This window comes from Triturus cristatus, chromosome 2_1 (genome assembly GCF_964204655.1).
Source record: "Triturus cristatus chromosome 2_1, aTriCri1.1, whole genome shotgun sequence".
NCBI classification, from domain to species: domain Eukaryota; kingdom Metazoa; phylum Chordata; class Amphibia; order Caudata; family Salamandridae; genus Triturus; species Triturus cristatus.
In genome coordinates this window covers 371,060,735-371,086,070 of record NC_140581.1, presented here as the reverse complement: position 1 = coordinate 371,086,070, position 25,336 = coordinate 371,060,735, and the positions used below count along the sequence as shown (strand labels likewise).

Genomic DNA, 25,336 nt, shown 5'->3' with positions numbered 1-25,336 from the left:
CAGCATTGAATTTTCTCTAAAATAACATTTCATCTAATTTTCCACTTCAATATTCATGAAAGGGTTATTTACACAGTGCAGCCTTGATTTGTATTCAAACGTATACCGGCAGTGATTGCAATTGCAAAAGCCCCTCGGGGAGCACCTCGTTAATTTAATGTAGTAATTGGTGGCTAGGTACCGCCTGACTGCAGCTCTTCAACATGCATCCTCTCCAGGCATGAGGCAGAAAGAATGTGTCTTAGGAAAAAACTAAAACCAGGGCTTACTCCCGATTGTTAATACTCTAGGGAGTTTGTCGACCAGTCTGTTTGGTTGGATATTATTTGATGCATAAAAAGATATTCTATCATCATTTTATTTTTTAGCAGCTGGCTTAGCCATCGTGTGTAGAGAGGGGCGGGGCGGGGCTGGGGCCATGAGAGGGGGAGGAGAACTGGTGCATGCACTTCTAAGTGTGCATGTGTGTTTGGCCGGCCGTCTCAGGCCGGCCAAACACACTTGCGCACTTACGTTTCTCTAACCCAGCTGTATTGAATAGCCGGATTGGAGAAACAACACCGACTCCCTGTGTCTTAGAAGAGCATCAATCCAGCCTGCTCAGGCCAATCCCAGCGTTGCATGAGAGCAGCGGGGAGATTGCTCATGGAGTCTGTGATGCTGTCCCAGTGTCTGCTGGGACCAAGAAGAACACCAAGGCACGTTGTCGCTGGCAGTTTCAGGTAGCTCCTTCCTTTAAAAAAAATATGAATATTATTATTAAACTTTTCTCCCTCCCACGCTCCCTCTCCATCCGCCTGCCACTTTTTATGGCTCGCGCCCTGCGTTGCACTGCGTAGCAGTGCTCGCGCAGGCGAGAGTGCTTTTGTCCGGGGTTCTGAAACAGACCCCTGGAAATGTACACGCTTGTGCGTGTGTTTTTAGTTTTGTAGCCTGCTATTGGCCTTTGCCTGCGTGTTCGTTTTTAAAATAGCACACAATAGGCCAAAGGCGGGCGCATTGCTCCGCCCCTCGCCCATTCCTGCCATATGGTTTCAATTATCGTGCACAGACATGGGCACGATAATTGAAACCATATGGCGCGCGCACCACTCGCGGCTTTGTTTTCAAAAGCGACCGCTTTCAGTTTCGCGATTGCTTTTTTTTTTGTGGCCGGCTGTAGCTCCCCATTGATGGGGCTGCGGGAAACTCTCATCAACATATTAGTGACGGAAAGCCAATCAAACACGCTTACAGACATCTAAGCAATACAAAGTCCACTCTTGGAGTTTCTTTCCCAGAGCGTCACTATGGTTTTGGGTACCACTCATTTGGGAGCCCTGGAAATGTTTCATGAATAGACAGTACACACACGTGAAGGTGTGATACGATGCACCAGAGGAGTTCACTTTTTAATGATTACACCCTTGCCCCTGTCGTACCTCGTCATGATCTCTGCTATGTACGGCCACGTTCTTTAATACTTGGAATCTGAATGTGCAGCATCAGAAAAGCTATTAATATGACTAGGATTGGGTAATATTGATGTACGTGAAATAACGGCTTCTGCCTTATTTCAGTACTTTTTAAAGCGCGAGGACGCATAATGGGCTAATATAGAGCAAAGCTGCCTTTGAGGCCAACATTCTCTCCCGTTCGGTTATCTCAATGTGTCACGTGGAGATGGAGCGGAGGGAGGTACACGAACAAACTGCATTGGATGATGGCATCAGCTCAATATAACAAGCATTTGCAATGCAATAGGTCTCGCATTATTAAAGTTTGAGCTATTGGCATTGCTAAATAATGCAACACCAATAGCTCAAACTTTAATAATGCGAGACCTATTGCATTGCAAATGCTTGTTATATGTGGCGGCATTACATGTGAATGTGTGGTGGTGCACACATGGGCACGCATAGAAACATGATTTGATGTGTTTAGATAAAAACTATTCGGATTCTGATGCATATTTCCCATTATTGCTACTTCTTGCATACGTTTAGATTTTTCGTTTGTTTTTTTTATTACAAAATTGTGAAAAGAAATGAAACGTATAGACATATCAAGGTTATTCTCTGCAGCTCGCATTCGTCTTTCCCTTTAAATCTTTCCCCATCGAATAAGTTGACGGTAGGACACCCATCTGTGCTGGTATTCCCTTCAGTGAAGCAGTTGATTCCTAGTGATTGCATAGGCAGTGTCTGGTTTCTGTTTAATTCAAGAGGGGACACCACATCCTGTTAAAGTGTATTGTCGCAAAGTGTATTGTCGCCCCTCTCGTGGATTTTCTGGCTCACAGCGTTTTGCACATCATTGTCAGCCGTATTAAGTACGATTTTTTTTTTTTTCTTTAATTGTTTTAAAGTAGAAAATCCTTCGAAAGAAATAGCAGATGTGCATACCAGTTGATGGTGTCTTTGGTGTTGGAATTGTGTGTTTCTGGTCATAGTAAGCTATTCGAAACACAGCTATGCTCGAGACTCATTCTTTTTCGTTTGGGGTAAAAAAATAAAATGATGTTCCGTGCACCACCATTGGATGGCAGAATTATGCACAGTATGTCATTTCTGTAAAAGTCGAGATTAAAAAAAACAGGTAAGTAACCTTACTTTTCGGAAAAAGTTCTTTATTCATTTGCAAAATGTTAATTTGCTAACATTTTGTGCATTGCTTTTCCTGTTTTTAGGGCGAAGGGAGGAGATTATGAATGCAAAGCTGCTACAAATAACACTTGTACAATCCCAAATGAAAAACTTCAGATCTATGTTAACACAGAAATCTGGGTGGAAGTTGAGAATGCCCTTGGGAAGGTGGAATCTGATCATTTGAATCTGGACCCTATAACTATAGGTAACGTAACTAGGCGTTCAAATAATATAAATGTAAAGCATAATTTAATTTGATTCCATTAAAAGGTATAATAATTCTTTAATACAGTAGACACTTCTTTTGTTTCTTCACTGGATTTACATATACAATCAGTAGTACATGATATAATCTCCATCAATGTACTTGTGCTTTCTTTTGATTTAAATAGTTAGTATCATTTTAATTATGCTCACACTAGTCACAAAACTGTAAATATTCTCTACGTTATAAAAATGAGTTTAGCAACACGTTGTATTTATATTTTTAGTACAGGAGGCGTGAAGAGCTTATACGTAGCAGTTCATTGTACTAATTCACATATACACTTATTATGTCATATTTCTGCACAAACAGTTCAATTATGTTCTCTGTCAGAAGGGGGCCTATATATTGTGCATGTTGGGGCAGAAAAACCCTTCACGTGGTCATGGACGTTTATCCATCCCCTGAGTGCTCCAACTGTACTGATGTCTGGATCCCTAATGTTGATTTTCATTGTTGTAGGCATACACAGATCATGCATGTGTGCCATGACATAGGCCTGTCTCACGGATTGCGATCCTGTTATACTGGAAAGGGTACCCAAAGCGTTGCCCTCATAGTGGTGGAAGGCTACTGTCTTCACCAGGAGCTAAGCAGCGCGGTACGTTGGTAGCAGTATACCGTGTTGTGATCAGTAGAAGTGAGCAGGGCTTCTTCAACCTGTGTCACTGGAGTGAGGTCTACAGGCTCGCTTACAGAAAGTTCTACTGCTGAGTGCTTAACTCACCCCTTGGACTACATTGGGTTGATGTGGAGTGCTGCACAGCGTACAAGTGGTGTACCTGCGCTGGATGTATGTGTGCCTGTGAGTGGTACAATACACGTAGGATGTAGCGCTGTGCACTGTGTGCATAGTAAGTGCATGTGTTGAACGTTGGTGTGCCAGAGTGGTACAATACGTGAAGGGTATAGTGCTGTGCAGTGCTTGCATGGTAAATGTATGTGTTGGATGTATGTTTGCCTGTGAGTGTTACAGTACATGAAGGATACTGCGCTGTTCACTGTGTGTGTATATTAAGTGCATGTACTGTGCGTACGTGTGCCTGTGAATCGCGCAATCCACGGCAGACTGGGTTCAGGTAGAGGAATCCCCCTCACATTTTTGTGTATTGCTGCATTCCTATAAGCTGGATGTGACACACTGGAGAAAAGAGAGCCAGGCATCCTCTCCCCACCCTATCGTACACTTCAAAGGGTGCTCTTTGATTCAGAGAGAGGGCTCAAAAGGAAAGGGTCTAGGCAGGTGCTCCAAAGAATGTCTGGTTGCTGAGGTAGCACTACCTCATTTGAAGAACTCTACGACTGCTGAGTGCAACTCGCTTGGGCCGTGTCAGCAAACTCACCTGAATCAGCTGCTGCAGCTCCAGTTCCCACTGAAGGGGTTTGCTCAGGGACTCTGGTTGCTCAGATTCTGCAGGTGTGGGTAAGACTGATTAAGGGCCAGTCAGCCCCAGGAGAACTTGTTTGCTAGATAGTACTGAAACACTGTTGACTTTAACACAAAGTAAGAGTGAACGCTTAATGCGCAGACTACTAGTGGGACTTACCCTGAATGTTGCCTGTAGTGAATGGGGAATAACCACCATTGCTAGGAGCAAGGAGTGAGTGAGAGTCAGGGAACCACCTAAGGAAACACTAGAGAACTGACTTCTGGGGGACTGTGTAGTTGATTGTGAACATCGTATTTCCATTTGTGTTAGTAGTGGTTAAATATAATACTTCTTTCATCACAAAAGTAAGTATTTGGCTGACATTTATTGCTGCTGATGTACACATGTTGAAAGTTGAGCCCATTTTCACCCCCTGTATTCAACTTCCCTGCCCTGAAGGAGCTTTTAACTACTTGGACCATGCTAACCCTAAGAGTCAATTGCTGAAGGGGTAATTAGCCAAGTTGCTCAGGCTCTGTAGTAGGTCAGACCCTGGGACATCTGGAGTAAAAGGCCTCAACCCCCACGGGTAGGCTTAGTAATCCTTGCTTCCCCCATGTCCCTCTGAATGGGGTTCTGACAGTGTATAAGTTAAATGTGTTCTCCACCTTCCAATTTATTGCTCCCTGCTTTGACAAGACTTCAAGTGTATTAGTGTGTCTTGACTATGCCATGTATACATTTTCATTTTATTGGGAGTGTGCTCCGGGAACCCAAAGGAGCCCAGGTTATGAAGCAGCAGATCTTTGCAGTACCATTTTAATGGAAATCATTTTACAAAGATGCCTTTCATTGCTAAATAGTGCAATGAACCATGTTGGAGAACTTTGCAAGAGAGCGGACAGCATGATTTGGCCAAACCGTACTACTATTGATAGTAGTGTGGAGACTTTTTTTTTTTTTGCAGTGTGATTCTGTTAATGTAGGGATAAAGATCCGTCACATAGCAGGACAGCATACCATAATATTCTACCATAATATTCTATCATCCCTATGTGGGCTCTAACCCACACCAATTATCAGTGCATCTTGTTGCATCCTGCATACAAGAGGCTCCAGCGCAAGTGTTAAGAAACTACAAAAAACATAGAAAAAGTACAGCGCATTGTATTTTAGACTTCTCAGTCTCCTCAGAAAATGTAACCGTGATGACATTGTCTGCATATTTTAATTGTATTTGGGACAAGTAGAGTATGGAGCTGCAGTTATCTATCCCATCTTCAAGCAATAAAGGATGGCGGGGTATTTTGCCGTCATATTACAATGTGAAATTATTCTTTAAATGGCTTTTATCTTCACCATTGCATAGTATTTACAGCAAAAACTTAAATCCAGGCAGGTGATAGGATAGCTGAGTGGATAAATGAGCCAGCACTTGAAAGTCATGTGTAGACATTTGTATAGCGTATAGTTAGTCACTAAAGCGTTCTCCAAATTCCATTTCATTTAATCTGTTCATGTTTGTTGAGGGTAATGTAAGGTTAGAGCCAATAAATGTGCTAAAAATGATTGTCTACTCCCAGTTACAATTCGATTGCTACTGTGCTCTTTACAAATTGTAACTATTTTATTTTTTACCTTTTTTTTTCTCCACCAGTTTACTGTAGTACTCTATTAAGTATCTAATTACACATTTTTTAAACACCTCACTTAATTCTTTTATGTTTTTCTCTGCAGTGAAGTTCAGGCCTCCAATCATTTCTGCCTTAAAGTCCGTCCCAGAATTACCCAATGCCATAAAAATTGAATGGCATAATCCAGTTGATTTTGTTGATTTGAAGTACATCATTCGGTACAGGAACAGTAATACTATGGAATGGGATGAGGTAAAATTTGTATATATTTTATAATAATTAATTACCTGCAGACTGCTGATGTGTATACTAAATAATGAAGCAATCTTGCATGATAATTAAGTAAAATCACGTTTGCTTTGAGCCTGCTGGACAGCAGTGTCTCATCATATTACAATTGAGATTAGCCTCTTAGCATAGTTTGCCATATGGACAGCCTACCAGCATTTTCGACATACAAAGAAACCTGATGTGCAGGAATAAATATCATTATTATTGAAGTATGCTGAAGAAACTAAAATGTACGCTGGTGATCTCAATTCAGCTCTTTTTTCACAGTGCACCAGGATGACTTTATTACTTTGTCTATGGACTGGGCATTGTCTTTTACTATCTTAGTTTTCTGTAGATTATCTTCTTGAAATTCCTTACATCTGATTTATTTTATGTTACTTGTTTGCCTGCCATCTGATTCCTCTTCGCACCAAAAGCACCAAGTCTGGGAGGCACTTTTGTAAGTGCAGAGATTTTGGATGGAGAGCCAGATCTTTAAGTCTTCGAACAATGGATTATTTTTGGTGTCAAGAATGGAATAAGGCAGCGCATTCTGCAGACTGGTGATCACTACAGATATTTGTGGGAACTCAGATCAGTTTAGACAGCTCATTCATGTGTCATTCATTGAAAGATCTTGGAGTATAGCTGCACACTGCTGTGGGGGAGAGGGGATGTGGTTAATGGACCAAAATTGTGACCGCTTAATCTCCCTGCATAGTGCATTGCTTAACGGATAATGCACCATCTGGGCCGACCGTGCCTTAACACTGTCCTGAAGGACTGGGAGCGGCTCCGGCAGCTACAGGAGCTTGACTGGTGCTCATCATATTGCCTTGGCAGACAACCATCTTGTGGTTGCCACTTTACCGGGTGCATTAGGCCCACTTCTCTGGAACCTGGAGTGAAAGGTGAGCTGCCTGCCCTGGCCCCCAAAGGACTCCTACTTCCCTGTCACACGTCGGGCTGCGTCTGCGGACTGTTGTATCTGAGGGCTTAAATAACTGCCCCCCTTCCCCACATCTGCTTATTGGGCCGCTCAGACCTTTGGCCAAAGAAAACTGGCCTGCCTGGATGCTCGTGCCCTCCCTCCCACAATAATGAGTCGGCACCATGAAGGAGCGTGGCTTGCCTGAAGCTGGTACTTCGCCCCTCTACCATTGAGGCAGCTTGGAGCTGTGACAGACACCTGCCCCCACATTGTCACAAGACATTAACTTTGAGCACTCTGGTGCTGCGGCTGTGCTTTTCCCCGTATGAGATGGGTACAGAAGGCTGCTGGCTCCCATTGCCACACTACAACCATGGTGAGGCGACTATGGACCTATTGCAAGCCCCCGACAAGGACCATGACCAGGATAAGGGGCAATGCCACCTGTTCACGTGTGAGTGAAGACAAATTGTACCTTATTCTTCAAGCTATTGCAGAGAGCCACTCAGTGCTGGAACAAAAGTTAGACACAGTGGTGCAAGACATTGATATTTTGCGTGAAAATCAGCATAAACGCTCTGGAAAAGTGTGGGCCAACAGTACACTTCTTTAAGCCCAACAGCCCCCAACCCTGGACCACTCCAAGACCCTTCAAGATGTGCCAGACCGCATCTGAAAGGGAGGGCTGTGAACTTGTATGGTAGGGCTCTTCGTAATAATTTGCACATTGTTCAGCTTCCAGAGGGGTTGGAAGGGCACCCCACACCCCCCCCCCCCAATTGTGTGTTGAATCACGGCTCTAAAAATAAGTGCCCCCTCCCCACCCCGGGACTCAGCACCTTTTTTCACGATGGAATGTGCTCACAGGGTGCCCACCAGATGGTCCCCTCCTGGTAATGTGCCCCAGCCCATTGTGTTATGCATCCTAAATTTCAGAGACAGAGATGCACTGCTGTAAGATGCAAAAGACACTGGCCGATTCAAGATTGAAAACACAAACTTTATGATATTTCCAGATTATCCCTTAGCAGTGCAACAAAAAAGATCATCCTTCATAAACGTCAAGAAAATGTTAAGAGAGCTAGGCCTTAAATATGCGCTTTTAATTCCCAACAAGCTAAGGATCACAGCTCTACAGCGATCACATTTCTTTTTCAAACCAGAAAATGCATAGGACTGGATTAAACAATACTAATCTCAACAACGAACAAACAACTGGGGCTATCACCGTGCACCTCTGAAATGCTACCTCATCTGCGTAACTCAACATCAACAATACAATGGAATACTGGAGGTGACAGCCATAAGATCTTTGCGACAAGTAAAGAGGCCCTTGTGGTTGCCTCATCTAACATTTGGGGATATTCTCCCCTGCAAAGTCAGCTGAGAGATCTCCATCATCCTCTGAAGGGAGCCCGCAGATGACCATGACAATTTATATGGATTGCGCATGACCTGTTGTGATTAACTGGCTAAGAGGGTCATTTGTGACTCTGTGTGTATATATACAGTGGTTGCAAATCCATTTCCAATAACAGAAACTCTTTGACCTACATTTTCTAAATCACTAGGTGTCTCTAATGGTTCTAATTCAAGTTTCAGTTCAGAAATGTTCTTTGTGAATTCTAGAATTTTCTAACTTTCGTCAGGTATGTAATAAGCAGCAATGCTGAGTCTTCAGCATCTTGCAGACACCTCCTTTTTCTGCGAGTAAAATGACCAATGCTAGGGAATTTTGTAAAATCATTGATCTAATAGTCACTAATTCTGCATTTACAACTAATAAAGATCCAGAAGTACTGATTGCTAGCATTTTCACAACTGTTGAAAGCTTTTGAATTGTTTGATTGTTTAAAATAACTCCCACTGGTGGCATGATTGCTCCAAAAATGTCTCAAACTAGTTGTTCTTTCACCTATGCTAAGTGTAGGTCTGTGTGATCGCATCATTGTTCAAGCATCTGTACTTTATACATGATACATCTTAGGAAACAGCAAAGCTAAATAGCAAACCCTGCCAGTCAGCTAGCCATTGAAAATAAACATCCTGCCTGCAAACTAAATGAACTACTAGAATAACTGTTTCTTCTCCTTGTAAGACTTGTCATGTACCCTCACCCAATAATTTCAAATGTGTGTTCACAGTTACTAATTCCTGCATGTCTATTTCTAATTTGACTTCTTTTGTAAACCCATATTTTTTCCTTTTGTCTCCTGTTTAAAGTTAGTTTTAATTTTGGATAGATCATTTTCTTTTTAAATGCATCTTTCTTACAAACATTTTTCAAGATGTCTTCCTCTCTGTTTTTACTGTGTGAAATGTTTGTACTCGTCTAATGTCATTCTGAAAACTTTCTCTAAATGTCTCATTCTGCAGGTTACATTGTTTTCCTATGCCTTATTTCTATCTAAAGTCATGGCTGGTCTGAAATAATGCCAAGCTGTAACCATTTATTTTGCATGTTGATGTAAATTAATGCTCTTTTGTAATGGAACTCTAGAAAGTCATAATTTGAGTAAAAATATTCAAACTCTTCTTGTTTATATACTAAAGTAAGCAAAATGCCATGTGTGATTGCATATGACAAAGGTATGTGGTGATAAGATGCCTCCTCTTCAGCTGATGAAGGTTAGTGGCCACAGCCATAACAATCATTTGCCTCAAGTGCCTGTGTGTATTCTTGAACTAACCTAGAATAGATGTTAAGAGTTATGTTTTTTCATGTAGCTCATAAATGATGCCTTTAATTTTGTTTCATCTGTTGTGTGTGCGGATGTTGCAGTTTCAGGTTTAGATATAGGCTATTCTATCTCTGGTGTCAAATAAAACCCCATTAATATTGATGAGATTACGAACACTAATACTAAAAATGTAATGCCACAATAATCTTGCATCTAGCTCTATTTAGAAAACATGTTTGTCTGTAGTCTGATCGTTAAGCAAAATTTATCAGTAATAATTTAACAGTCCACTGGCACACTTAACACCTGATTTGTGTAGTACATCTGTTCAGGCGCAGAATATCTTCCACAAGGGACTCTTACTTCTTTCAACCTTGGTGTCAGCTGATTTTCTGTGTCACTTGACTCTTGTCTCTTCAGCAATTGTTGGCGGTATGCGATCCACTAACACACTTGATCTCAATTTCCTTAGACCATAATTCTGTGGCCATTCAGCATTATGGGTGACTCTTCTCAATCCAGTACTTATTCCTTCACCTGGATCATCTTTTTGGTCTGGTGTTGTCTCAACTGTTTTATCAGTTTGAGATCTTGTTTCTTCTCCTCCTTCTCCAGAGACTTCAATACCACTTTGTGAAATCACAGGAACCTGGACTGGTGTGACTGTTTGTCATTCTTCACCCCTCTCTCCTTCTTGCTGCTGTCTCTCTGGCAGTACTGCTCCTTGCAATTATCCAACTTCCGATGGTTCTGTCACCAGTGCTCTTGGTTCTGGCTCATAGAACACCATCTCTTCATATGGACTTCTTACTCTGAGTGTGCGATGAATGCACCCAGTTTGGTACTCCAGCACACTTGACGGCGGTGTTCGTGATCAGAATCACCTGGAAAGGACCCTTCCATCTTGGTTCCAAACAAGACTTCTGCATATGCTTCTTGACTTTCATCCAGTCACTGAGCCACTGTTACTTATGCGGATTTAAGGTACCAGCTTCAGCCAGGTGAGAGAACACGCCTCACCAGCCAGTCTTTTGCAGTAATCGAGTATCATCGCATCAGTGATGTTCAGAAGTGCATTTGCAGGTACAATAGGCAGTCTCGATGCACGCCCCATCAATATCTCATGGGGAGATAACTCTGTCTTCCTGTCAGGAATACTTCGGAGACTCATCAACACCAAAGGTTAAGTATCTGGCCATTCCACTGATGTGGAAGCACAAACGTTTGCCAACCAGGACTATATTGTTGAACAGCTAAATGGAACATTTCACGGGGCTTCTGGTCAATAACTGCAGTGTTATCTCTGCTCTATCAGTAAGGCTGCACAAATCATTCTTAGGACGGCATTGTTGAAATGAGTCCCATGATCTGACTCCAGAGAAACTATTAATCCGTACCTAGGTATTAACTCTCACAACAGCAAATTACTACAGTAACACTGTCATTTTTCTGTGTTGGTAAGCTTCCACCCATCGAGGGAAAGTGCACACTATAACCAGGATGTATCTTAACCCATTGCCAACCGGTATCTTGATAAAGTCCATTTGTATTATGTTGAACACACTACCTAATCTCCCTATGTGACTTCATGTTACTGGTGTTCTTTACCCTACGTTCATCTTTTGACTTGTCACACAGCAAAGACACACTTCTTCTGCCAGCATCCTAAATCTGGCATTAAACCAATTCTGCCTGAATAATCTCAGCATTGCATTGCTTTCTAGATGTGTTGGACCATGGAAGTATATCATGGAAAACAATAAACCGCTAGGGTGGTCGACCTCATCTGGGGAACAGGGTTTGAGTCTCGGCAATGACGCAAACTTCCTATGATTCTGGGCAAATCACTTAATCTCCCCGTGCCTAACAAAAAATGAATATATCCTCATGTAATGCAACTGGTGCTATGTAAAGTGCTCTGATACCCGATTCCGGTCAAGTTTTATATTTAAAAACTCTGTTAAAAAAAAGAAAAGCACGCGGCATTGCCTGCGGCGCCTGCATCTCGCCATGGCTCACCGAGCACGCCTCTCTCCCTACCTGGCTTTGTTGTTGGTCGACTTCGAAAAAGCCTTTGATTCGGTGGGGTGGGTCTACCTTGATGAGGTATTGGAGAGGATGGAGTTCGGGCCTCAATTCCGCGCCATGGTCCGGATCTTATACGCGGCTCCACGGGCTAGGGTGTTGGTGAATGGGGCTCTGTCTCGCCCGTTTCCTACCGGGAGGGGGACGCGTCAGGGCTGCCCACTCTCGCCCCTCCTCTTTGCCTCGGCAATGGAGCCTCTGGCGGTTTTGGTCCGCTCGGACCCTGCTCTCCGCGGGTGGGCTTGGCCGGGCATGGTCCCCGATAAAATAGCTCTGTATGCGGACGATGTCCTCCTTTACCTTTCAGACCCGGCTACCTCTGGTCCTATTGTGCGTGAGATTCTTCACTGGTTTGGTCGGGCGTCGGGTCTTCGCCTCAACCCCAGGAAATCGGTCTTGGTTCCGCTGCACCCGGCTAGAGATTGCTTCGATTGGCAGTCCGATATTCCCCTCCGGAGGCTTTCTTTTAAGTATCTGGGAATCTGGGTCACCCTTTTACCGGAGCTCTGCTGGGCCCTTAACGTGGCTCCCGTGGTTAACAAAGCCAGATCGGACCTGGCGCGATGGCAATCGCTCCCGCTGAACCCACTGGGGAGGATTGCCCTCTATAAGATGATGATCCTTCCCAAACTCCTGTACATGCTGCAAAACACGCCCTGCTCTTTCTCCCGCCCGTGGTTCCGGGACTTGGATAGTATGGCGACCAAGTTTCTATGGGGTGGCGGCAGGGCCCGCCTGGCCCTGGGCCGGTGCCGGATTCCATCGCACGATGGAGGTATGAGCATGACCAACCTTTATTTATACTACCTTGCGACTCGACTCCTGGTGGTCCATGACTGGTTCTCGGGCGGGTGGGACGGCCCGGCCTACAGGCTGGAGGTGCAGCTAATGGGGTTCCCCTCTATTCAAAACATGCTCTACGGGGCGACGCTTCCTCGGTCGCTTCCGGACGTTGTACGGGCCCCCTTCTTGGCTTGGCGTGCCGCTCTACGACATACCCGGTGGTCGGGGAAACTGACCCGCGTTACACCACTCTGGCATGGCACTTGGCTGCGGGAGATCACGGGCTTGGAAGGATTTCGGGCGTGGGATCTCCTTGGGATCTCCTGTCTAGGCGATCTGTGGCGAGGGAGTCACATGTGCTCCTTCCGGGAGCTTCAGGCTCGCTTCTCGCTGTGCCCCTCACAGTTTTATAAGTATCTCCAGCTGCGCCACGCGCTTCGGTCTCACGTCCCTCTTGATTCGCGGGTCCCTGATCATAGCCCACCAGAAGCGCAGGTGATGATGGGGTTTCTGGGCAGGGGGGGTATCTACCGGACCCTGTTCAATAACACCCCTACGGATTGGGAGGATGCGAAGTTGCGCTGGGAGGCCTGGGTTGGACCACTGGATGAGGCCGATTGGAGGGAGGCCCTTATGGCGCCTAGGACGATCACCTCCTCGGCCAGGTTGCGGCTCATCCAGCTTTACTTTTTGCATACCGCCTATCTGACCCCGGAACGCCTCCACCGTGCGGGTCTTTCTCCGGATGCCTTCTGTGCACGTTGTGGGGCAGACCCGGCGGATATTTTCCACATGGTGTGGACATGCCCGCGTCTGGGAACCTACTGGGGTGAGATTGAGACTGAGCTAACCGAGACACTGGGGTGGGAGGTTCCCCATGATCCCAGAATGGCCCTGTTGGGGATAACGGACGGTCTGGACGGTTCCCGTCATGAGAAATTCTTTTTAACTACAGCTCTGGTGGTAGCAAAACGGGATATTGCGGCCGCATGGAAGCGGTCTGACCCACCCAAATGTGCTACGTGGAGGAGGGGGGTGGATTGGTGTGCAACGCAGGAGCGCATGATGTATTCAGCGCGGGGCTGTCCTCGGAAGTTTAACAGAGTATGGGGGAAGTGGCTAGGGGGTATAATTTAGGGGTGTCAATGTGGGTGGAGGGAGTGAGGCAGTCAGGAAAGGGGTGGGAGGTCTTGTTGTTGAATGTCAATGATCGTAGACGATAACTTCTGATGCCAGTTCGCTTGGACGGTTGTCCATGTAATTTTGTATGTTTATTTGCAAAAATAAAAATTTGTTTATCACAAAAAAAAAGAAAAGTACTAGTCTTCCATCTGCTGACATCCAAATGTCATTTGCATTGTCATTTGCATTTTCTCACATCTTGCTCTGATATAATCCTTCTGTTCTGCTTCTGAAACATCTTCTTGCAATCTTTTGAGCTCTTCCCATGTATCAGCTACTGACAACATCAAGAAGACTGTGTCCTCTTTAGATTTATTTGTGTAAGCCCTGTTAAATGTGCAGAAACAAGTGCGCAATACTATGCAACCTTGTCCTTAAATCTGTTTCCAACTGTGACGTATACCTTGCCACTTCTGTGAGCTGCACATTTTCTAGTGTAGTTCCTATATCCCTGATAGGCTCTGCGCATTGGAATAACATACACTATAGATTTGACATGGGACTAAGGTCAGTATGTCTCTATTGAGTATATTAAACTTAATTACGTGTGTGCCTGCTAACTCAGAGGTCACTAGAAACTTCTCGAATATACAAGAAGGGATTAGTCTCTGACAACCGAATAAACATGACAACTTTGTTTCCCATTAGAATCGGAATAGTCTCAGAATTGTGGAAACAATAGATAAGTTTCACTCAGTCAATCGTGCATGCTTCGTTTCTACAGAGTTTATTGAACAGTTTTATTTCTCAAGAGATATGAATTGCTACAATTGTAAGACAGACTGCGTAGTACAATATGTACGAGGTTAGCAGTAAGATAAAATAATACTGCAATAGCATGGTTTGTAGCGAATACATATATTGATCAAGATACATACATAAATAACATAAGCTAAAATGTGATACTCATCTGATGCTTCTAAATTGTTCTACCCCAGTGTACCTAACCTAAATGCAGTACGAGGTTTGAAGTAGGTGCTATTTCTAAAGTATAGCTAGCTATATTTTTAGTTCAGCCAAGAGTTGCCAAAAGTTTCTCTAAGTTCTAGTCAGCCCCATGACTGAGAATGAGAGAAGTTGGAATCTCTTTTCTGGCCTCGATAGTCTAACCACCCAACCCCCCATACCCCCCCCCCCCACCCCCCCCACCCCCTGCAAGGGAAGTCTGAGAGCACTGGAGCTGGATTCTCTGCGAGGAGGATGGCAGCGTCAGGTCAGTGCATCAGGATGGAACTCTATCTCCTCCCGAACCTGCCGTAGCGAATAACGTAGTCTGGGTTGGATCGAATCCTCCGGGAACCGCATTTTGCCAGGGCAAGTGCTGGTATATTTATACCTTGAAGGTGTCTAGGAATGCCAGTATTGACGTAAAAGTCGGGCAGAGGAACGTCATCAATGAACCCCTAAGGAATAGATGTTCATGCATACTTAATGAGTTCTTGGAGAAATCAATATTCAAGCTGAGGGAAATTCCTAAAGGCTTAAGGGTCTGGTTTTCCAAGAATTCGTTGTGACGTGGATGGACGGACGTAGGTGGCCATGCCTGTATTTGGTTTGTACGGACAATGTCTAAATAAGGACCGGATTTCTATGTTTAAATAAGGGCAATGTGAATTGTACCTATATAAGGGCAGAAATCGGAAAAGCTATATACGGAATCTAAATCTGCACACAACACCCACTCCAGTTCCGTATGAACAACGTTACTAAATCCTAAACGTTCTAAACATATCTTAAAACAGAGCATGGGTTTGCTAAAATAAGCTAAAAACATATCTAAAACATATGTTCTAAAAAATACATTACAAAACCATTGCTATGCCTAAAGTGTTGTACATATAAAAGGTAATGTTCCATTCTAAGCCTAGGATTACATTGGAATGCTAAATGAATGAACCAAAATATATATACATGTGATGAAATGGCTCGTAAATACAGAAGAAAAAGGGCCGAAACTATTTCATATCCAGTTACACAAGTCAAATTGTTCTACATGACAAGGTGGCATACTGTCCCTGGAAGTGTTATCAAATAAGTCCGTTCTCTATGAATAGTTCTACTATAAGCAGATTACTGTGCCAAAAAATGAAAAAATACAAAATTGAAGAAAAAAAATTAATCGTGGGGAAAAAAGTTCCAAAGTCAGTAGCATGTTTGAAAAAGAATGGAGGCCAAATTCAGAGTCTCTCCGGAACACTGTGTGCTTGAATCAAAAGTCAGTGTGTGGGGATGGAGAAAACATAAAATGTTCTAAACTTGTAGACAACAAGTCGTCTACCGTTGTGGGTGAGAGTTGGAAAACCTCGTGTAGAAGATCAACAGCACATAGATGCAAACTATCATCTTCAGCATGGGAAGCATCAACAATGTTAGGATTGGATGTTACCTGCGCGCCTGGTGTTTCCTCTCGTACCTCAGCAGTAGCGTGCTGCGTCTCTGAGATCTCAATGAATGCCACCATCAGGATTGGTAGCTGCTGGGGACAACACATAGCATGGGCCGTTATCGGGTCCAGCAGAGTATCGCTATCCGTAGGCATGACTGATGGGAGTGTCAGACAAATGTCCAGCATGCATTCTTCACCGCATAGCAGGCAGCGTAGAACAGGTAAGATGCAATCTTGCCAGATTGGTCTGAATGACAGAAACCAAGTAGTGTTTAATTCTCGTAGATGAGGTAAACCCAGAATTTGGCCGATTCGCTTACGACACTTCATCTCCAATAGAGTTCTTTCCATGGTGAACTGGGTGTCGTGGTGATTTGGCTTGCCATATCGTAGCAGTGGGAGCAAAAATAGTATCGCTGCAACGAGTGCTAAAAGGAGCGGCAGTCCGCCAAACCTCAGAGTGCACGAAGTTTGGAAAAATTCTGATGACTGCTTGAAAAGGTGCAAACAGTCCCGCACACACGTTCTTAAATACATGTACAATACCGCTCGTATCAGACATGTTTAAGATACGACCTAACATTTCTGAGAAATGCACAGGGCAGTTTGTATACAAAAGGGTATGTATCTCCGCAGAAGTCCTTGCGACTTGGAGATTATAGGTTTCTTTGGCAGAGGTCAAAGGCACAGTTTTTTGTAAAAGAATGGCTTTCATTCTGCTTAGAGTATCAATTCGTATAGAAGAGATATTCAGTGAAGGCCATAAAGGCGACTTCCTGACTATGTCTATTTGTGGAAACAAGACTTACATAATACAGCAAGTGACCCTGGATGTAACCGTTACTAGATACGGGATACCTGGCAGCATGCCACAGCAGCTGTGATCATTCAACATAATGTAACTCCCATTTGAAAGTTGACCAAAGATTGGATTAATCACTGCTGCCGGTGAACTGTGCAGATGGCAGGATAAGTTTGTAGTGGAACCGTCACAGGCCCCGTGTCATAGTGCGTGTTCACAGTCCCCCATTCCAACATTTGTGTGTGTGTAAGGTAAATCCCAGGATGTCTTGATGTATTCATTACCCAACCTTTCATATTTGCCTGCCGAAATATTTTTTAGGCAATACTAAAAATGGAAAGTCGTAACAGGCAGAGAAATCTTACCATGTATGATCCACTCAGTAGCTGGTTTTTCTGCCACTGTGAATGGTAATTTCTCCAGTTTTTCAATGCTCAGCACTGTATAGTCTGCTCCCCTTTGTGCCATTTTGATCTGTTTATCAGTGAGATTGAATTCTGCAAACAGTGACGTAGTATTGATTAAACGCCAGGGCACATAGCCAGAAAGCAGGTTTTGAAGCGTCCAGCTTAATAGCATGATAGAACGTAGCTGTGACTGACCATGTTGCAACATGACCAATTCTTGTTCCATGATGTCTATGACAGAGGATACAATGCTGTCCAAAGAATATATCCTGGATGACAGTCGTTAACCCATTGTCTACTACAGAGAGAGATTTCTCTAAATTAATACGATCAATTTCTCGTATTTGTTCTGCAGTCTCTGCTTGGGTGACCTTCCATGCTTTATTATACGCAGCGTAGATACTGGCATGAAACGTTTTTGACGTGGTTTTCTTGGTCCTAGCAAGAATTCCCTAAGGTCTGCGTCTTCTTGAAGTAAAGTTAAGTGTTGTTTTACATCCTCTAATGTAGCTTTCTGTAGCCAATCAAGGCAAAGTTTCCCTACACTGTAAGTTGTTACTACCCCCGGATGCTGTCTTTGGACATAACGTGGGTCTGGCCTATGAAAGGTAAAACCTTGTGTTTTGTTCAGGAATCTATCTTGACAGTTTGTGTCTAAGGGCCAGAGCAACCATTTTTTCCATTCAGGATCTGATCTGTTATTTTTCAAAATAGTATGTACGTCGACCTCTCCCTGTGTAGTGCTTTCACTTGTAGGTGCAGGTATAGACGGAGTGTTCATGTGTTTTATCTTGGCTATTCCAATGCATGATGTTTGTTGGACAGTGTCGTTCAAAAACATAATTTGCTCAGGGATGATACAGGCTCTAAACAAAGCTTCTATTCTCTGTACTTGCCAATCTTTAGTACCCCAGGCAGTTTTCGGTGGTGTAGTACAATGTTCCCATTGATTATACATAAATACATTTCTAGGTGTTGCAGATTTATGCAAGAAATGATGACCATAGTGGTCATAACAATACAGTTGTTCATAGTCTGATGAACCTTGTAAATATTCATTATTAGTAAATGCAATTTACATCTCTAGATCAGACTTCGTATTATTAACAGTCTCAAAGTCCCAATCATCAGAAAAGGTACTGGAGGTAATAAAGTCACTTAATGAAATTTTAAAGCTCCGACGGGCCAATAATGTCATATTCTGTTTTGTCCCAAACTATACCATCAGGTATAGGAATCTCTGTGATGTTCACTGCTGACAAGTCTCTTGCTTCACGATGGGATGATTTGTGTGGCTGGAGAAGTAAGTTCACTCTCTTACTTGCTGTGTCCATTTGAATATATCTTCCATTAATCAGCATTCCCAGAGTGAATACCAGAGCTAACCAAAGTAGAAAGAAGAATATTGCCAAAACAATCCACAGTTCAGTCCATGGTGAAATCAGATAAGTCTTTTTCAAGAGTTGAAAAAAGTCTGTTGCTTGTTCTTTGAAAGTTCTTTGTACTGGCGTTGTTTCCGGCTCGCTGGGATCCTCAGAAAACATTTCATAGTTCATGAAATAGCCAGAAGCAGTTCTGTCAATGGTTGGAATTGCATCAGGATTTGTTGACTTCACTGGAACCAGTTGATCACTTGTTACTTCGTTGTAGACATGCGTATCAGGACAAACTGTTATTTGGGTTTCAAGAGGTACAAGGTCCATAGCATTGTTGCTTAGTCCTCTATTTCTTACTGTCGAATCTTCAAAGGTGATGAGTCTCTCACTTTGAACCTCTTGGATTGTAGCTAGAGGAGTGCGTCTGCTACATTGGCGGAGTCCACTTGGCCTACTGTTCAGTATCGACCACATAGTGTGGTTTGATCAGGTCGATGGACACAAGTCTTTTCTCCTTTTTACCAGCAAGGGGCGGCAAAAGTACTGTTCTTGATCCTTGGATTGCTAGGACAGGTACTGATTGTCTGTAAGAAGGCACAAATGCCTTCTTGTCCGCAGTCTTTTCTCTGTCTATATCCCCAAGCTTTGGGATCCAAACAGGCCTTGCTGGGACTGGCGGATTTTTCTCAGTGGGGATTGGCTTTAGGATCACGTTGCTTTGTTGCGTTCTTAAATCATTTAATTCCTGTAAAACAGCCAAACTATCTTTGATATCAAATTGTTTGTTTTCCACCACTGTGCTTTTCATATCTAAGTCCCTAACCAACATTCTAGTCCCAAACAGGACCTCCCATGGAGTGACACCCCCTAGAGAACTTCTTGGCAAATTGTTTAATGCACGCTGGACCCCATATAAATGTTTGACCCACCCATCACCCAAACCTAATACCCTAGCTGTTCTAGACTGCTTTATGTCCCGGTTTTTTCTTTCCACAACAGAATTTCCCTCAGGATGAAACGGAGAAGAATACCGCAATGCTACGCCTAGACTGGCCATGGCTTCTTTGTAGGCCCTAGAGCTAAACACAGGACCCTGGTCAGAATGTAGTGTGCCTATTGCATATGTGCCGATAAAGACGCGCAAATCTTTTATAACAGTTCGAGCGTCAGCCGAGTGCTGAGGCCACATCCGTAGGAACCTAGAGCACGAATCCACTGCGATCATGATATATTTATAGTTCCAATCCCTTTGTAAGGGACAGCAGTGGTCCAGGTAAAAACAAGCTAATGGTTTATCTGAAATTAACAGGGGCGTCCGCGCAGGACGTTTCACAGTAGAGACTTTCATCTTCTGGCATATCTCACAGTCCAAAACATAATTTCTAGTCGGTTTCCTAATGCCGGGCCCCACCAAAAAGGAAAAACTACCTGCCAAAGTAATTCAAGAAGGCCCTGTAAAGGGTCCAGGGATGGGTGACCACACACCGTAGGCAGACCAGGACAATCTTCAGATAAACAGCAATGTCTTTGAATCACACTCAACTTTATTGATTTTCTAGTGTGATCAAGATTATTTAATTGAATTAGTAAAATAACATTTCAAAATTCACAAGAATGTAATAACTCAGTCCCACACATCTCATTCACAAACCGCAATCATATACAAATTTAGTTCACATAGATAAAAACACATTAGAATCGTAGAGCTGCCATAAGGTGATTACATAGCAGTTTGGTGGTTGACATTCACAAGATATGGGTAGTGACGTTTCAGCTACCCAGTGATCTAGAAAACGCCAACGCGCGTTTCGGTGTCAATCCCCAACCAGGGCTACACCTTCATCAGGGCAAAGATAAGCAAATAGTGTTGGACAAACACACCTGTGATCAAAGACAAAAAAGGGGGATCAACATTTTCAGGACACAAGGAGACTTTAAATTAAAGAAAGTAATAAGCTCCTCAAGAAGAGTTAACAACTTTTTGTATCATCATATTTTTGTCTATACATATACACAATTTCTTTAAAAATAAGAAAGTTAGTCACTTCAGGTGTGCCACGGCGGTGAAGCTCAATTAGGAGATAAACATAACAAAGTAAAATTTGGAATAGAGTGCAAAAACAAGCAGGGAGCAGGTGAAAAGGTAAAGGAAATTAAACAGAACGGATATTTTCCCGCGTGCAGAAAATAATGAATAAATGGTGCATAGATCCACGGACCAAAGAAGAGACTCCTCAGAATAAACTGCGTCCTCAAGGAATTAAAAAGCTGAAAAAATATTAATAAAAAAGATAATAAGGAAAAATAGAACGATAAATAGTAAAAGATAAAAAATAAAAAATAGATAAAGAAATCGTGCTAGATACCCAATAAAACTGTTTAGAAAACAAAGAAGAATTAGATCAGAGAGATATGTGTGGCAACCTTATAGCCCATCAGGACAAGATATGTTAAAGGGGCTTCTTTCAGGAAGTACCACAAGATACCTAAAGGTCGTGTTCTTTTAGGGCGATCAAGTTGCAGCAGTTCCACAGTATATGTAGTATACTTCAGGGAAGGTCAAAGGAGCCTGCACTATATCTATCCAAGAAAGTGATGAAAAGTAAAAGATTTGAAAATGTCGTTGGTAATCAATGATAAAGGATCTAATGGAGGATAAAGTTAACACCAGTGAACAAAAGTTAAGAGGGTAACGTACCAATATAAACCGAAGGAAAAGATAATCAGTTTCCAGGATAAGTACTGCGTATATGAGTTCTCATCAGTAGATATAGTAAATGGAGAAAATATTTTTTTCTCTCTTTCCTCGCCAATCCACCGCAGTAGTCAGGGTTGGTGCCTAAGAAGGCTCTAGGGAAATATAGGATCATTAGAACAAAATGGGTAAACTACATGACCAGAGAAAAAAGATATAATGGCAACGCCTAAATAACATAAGAATAAACTGAGAACGAAGAAGGAATACCTCCTAGTTAATAAAAAGGAGTGTAGTCAACAAGCCTCTAATATAGAAGGAGTGGGTATTCCAATCATTGAAAAGTTTCTAATGGGGAAGAAATGCAATATATCATGTTATAGAGGGAAAGAGATCCACCGAAAAGGAGGTTTTTGAGAAACAAGGATACTAAAAATAAATGTTTAGAGGAACCTCGCTGCAATAACTAGGATGAATACATATTGGCAAAAAACCATGGTTCGCCAGATATATTAAGGCGATAGTCATGTAAATCCAACTAATATGGGGTCCCACAAGGGCAGAAAACTAATCTTCAGACATAAAACAGAGGGATCAAAAAGCAACTTCGTATGCCAGATATGGACAGAGACGAGGAAAGTAGTATCCCAACGGGTTTCAAAAGAACGCTTACCACGATGGTCAAGTAGATCGGCATTCAGCAAGGGATTCGTCTCCGGGTTAGCGTCTAAACGAACTTCCTCCGATGGCGGGTAATGTGGGGAGGAACGTACGGACGTAATAAGCCATTTCCGCCGATAGACTTAGCCAATTGGCAGCTTGGATTCATTGCGGGGATAAAAATAAAGAGGACTGCGGGATACAAAAACAGGAAGGTGGACATTTTGTAAAGGTAAATAAACGGAGTTAGGAATGACAAACCAGTTGTCCTATCAACCGACAAGATCAAACGGAAAATAAATATTCAAAGTAAATGAAAAAATGAATGAATGAAAGGCAGTCAAAGTAACTGAAAAATATAGCAATTTTCCCGGCTATTCACAGAATAGGGGATACGACACATGTCGTGCCAGGAGAAGAAATAAGAATGTAAATGTTTATTTATTTAGGCACGATGTGTGTATATCACCAAAGAGTATCACAAAAGTGGCCAGGGGAGGATCTAAAAAAAGGACACGAGATCGAGCAGAGGCTCAAGGATCAGAAATAAATTTAATAGGGATCCAAGAATCAAAAACATAAAGGAACAAAGAACGGTAGAGAAGATAAAGAGGTAGACCCGATAAACGGTAGGCGAAAAAACCAAGTCAAAAGGTTCAGCAAAAAGAAGGGGGAAGAAATTGAAACAGGTCAAAGAAATCCTGGCCAACCCATCAAGTAAGGAGAAAGAAACCGATGCACCAAACGGTTATATTATCGCGTTCTCCCAGGGACAGTGTTCATTTAGGCCCTTGCTCACCGCCTTAAGGAGGTAGATCCAAAACCCCTCTCTTTTTTTGCGGATCAGAGTAGGATCATTGCCAGGATAGGCCACGATTTTCTCCAGAATCGACCACTTGTCTAGTTCGGAGTGATTCTTCTCCAGCCAATGGGGAACTAAGGGGGCGGACAATTTCTTTGTCCGAATGTTGGATTTGTGTTCCCCAATCCTGATCCTGCACTCACGTCCAGTTTCACCAACATAGATTAAACGACAAGGGCAAATGATGACATAGATGACGTTAGAAGTACGACAGTTCGTCATCCTTGATAACTTGACCGAGCGTTCAGGGGTATCAATGGTGTCACCAATAAGAGCATTGGGGCAAGCATGACAATTGCCGCACCGGTGGTTGCCTAAAATAGGTCCAGAGCCAATTATGGCTTTTTGGCATGGAGCGGATGCTTCCTGCATTTTGCCTTTGACTAGATAGTTTTTAAGATTTGTATTTCTTTTGAAGGCAAAAATCGGTTTGGGGAGTATGTCATCTTCATTGCCCATGTTGAGGAGATACCAACATGAATTGATCGTCTGTCTCAATTTATGATCAATGTTGGAATGTTTCGTTACACAGACCAGTTTGTCCGTGGTTTGGTTTTCCTTAGGTAGGAACATGGTATCTCGGTTAAAGTATCTCGCCCTTTTGAAGGATTCTTTTATCAATTTGGGGGGGTAACCTCGATGGATGAATTTCTCTTTAAGGACATCAGCTTGCTGAAGAAAATCCTAAATGCCTGAACAGTTTCTTCGTACTCGAAGTAACTGGCTGAACGGGATGCTATCCCTTTGGCAGCGAGGGTGGTAGCTACCATACTGCAGTAGCGTGTTTCTAGCAGTAGGCTTGGTGAATAATGATACATAAAGTATGTTTAGGTTATGCTTAATCCAGACATCAAGGAACTCCAATTGCAGGTTGCTGGAGTGGGCCGTGAACTTGAGATTCATATCAGCAGCATTGATCCACAAAATGAAATCTTCTAGAGTAGTTTGGTCGCCTTTCCAGATAAAGAAGATGTCCTCAATAAATCGGGCCCATGCTTGAACATTCTCATAAAACGGGGCCATTTTGTTATGTATGTTTTTGTGTTCAAAGTGTCCCATATATAGACAAGCATTACTAGGGGCACATGAGGCCCCCATACTGACTCCTTGTATTTGTTTGAAGAAACAATGATTAAATTCAAAATAGTTTTCATAGAGAACTATTTTTAGACATTGAATGATGAAGGGGGCGTTGGTGATATCCGGTTCAACAGACAAGATCTCTTGCATGACCGTAAGGGCTCCTTCCTGGGGGATATTAGTATAAAGGGACTCAAGGTCCAAAGTTACCAAGAGTTCCCTATCAGGATAGTAGGGGGTTCCCTCAATTTTGGACATGAAGTGACCAGTGTCCTTGACAAAGGATTCCAATTTATTGACCATAGGTTGTAAAAAGCGGTCAATATATTTGGAGAGGGGTTCCGTGGCTGATCCAATCGTGGATACAATGGGCCTCAGTGGGGGGGTCAAGGACATTTTTATGGGTCTTGGGGACCCCATAGATGATAGGCATACGAGTATGGCTAGGGGTCAAAAATTCCGCTTCCGTGGGGCATATGTATCCCTTATCAACTGCATCCTTAACCATCAACAGAATACGTTGTTTCAGGGCGGGCTCAGGGTTCTTTACAATTTGTTTGTAATGTCCATCGGCAGCCAAGAGGGTGTTCATTTTCTCAACATATGAGGGAGTATCAAAGATCACAATACCTCCACCCTTGTCACAGGGCTTGATGGTAAGATTTTGGTTGGTTTTTAGGGATAAAAGCGTGTTATTTTCTACCAAGGAGAGATTACATGGAGATTTGGGAACCTATTTAATGATTTTATTGATCTTATTGGTCACAGCCTTCTCAAAAATTCCGACCTCCGGTCCAACTACATCCAAAATAGGTGTGAAGCTGGACGGAGGTTTCAAACCAGACACATTATCATCAGTTCCAGGGGGGGGAACTATTGAGAAAATACTTTTTTAATCTGATTTTACGAAAAAATGAATGTAGGTCTTTTAAGAATTCAAATTTATTGAAGCTACTCGTGGGGACAAAAGACAAGCCCCTAGATAAAAGATTCAAGGCTTCAGGCTCAACATCGGTGGTGGACAAGTTGAAGACAGGAATGTTTTTTACATTTTCCAGTATTGTTGATGTTGTGTCTGGATGTACATTTGCGGCTGGGCCTGACCCTGATGGTAGTTCCTCTGTTGTTGGTGTCGTGTTCTGGGGCGGAAATTCCCCCTGCGGTTGCCTAAAAAACGATTCGGCATTGCCTGTCTTTCAGAGGCATCCTGTCTAGGCTGGTAATTGGGGTCAAAAAT

The 25,336-nt window shown here is 43.0% G+C and overlaps 1 protein-coding gene across 6 annotated transcripts in view; it reads left to right on the top strand.

Annotated features, from left to right (window-relative positions):
• The window catches only part of IL6ST (interleukin 6 cytokine family signal transducer), a 563,892-nt gene that overhangs the window by 233,448 nt on the left and 305,108 nt on the right, over window positions 1–25,336 (top strand). For all 6 annotated transcript variants that reach the window (XM_085631350.1, XM_085631355.1, XM_085631352.1 and 3 more), the window contains 2 exons: window positions 2,669–2,832; window positions 6,000–6,148. In XM_085631350.1, the coding sequence (XP_085487476.1) occupies window positions 2,669–2,832; window positions 6,000–6,148 (313 nt within the window). The remainder of the gene's footprint in view (window positions 1–2,668; window positions 2,833–5,999; window positions 6,149–25,336) is intronic.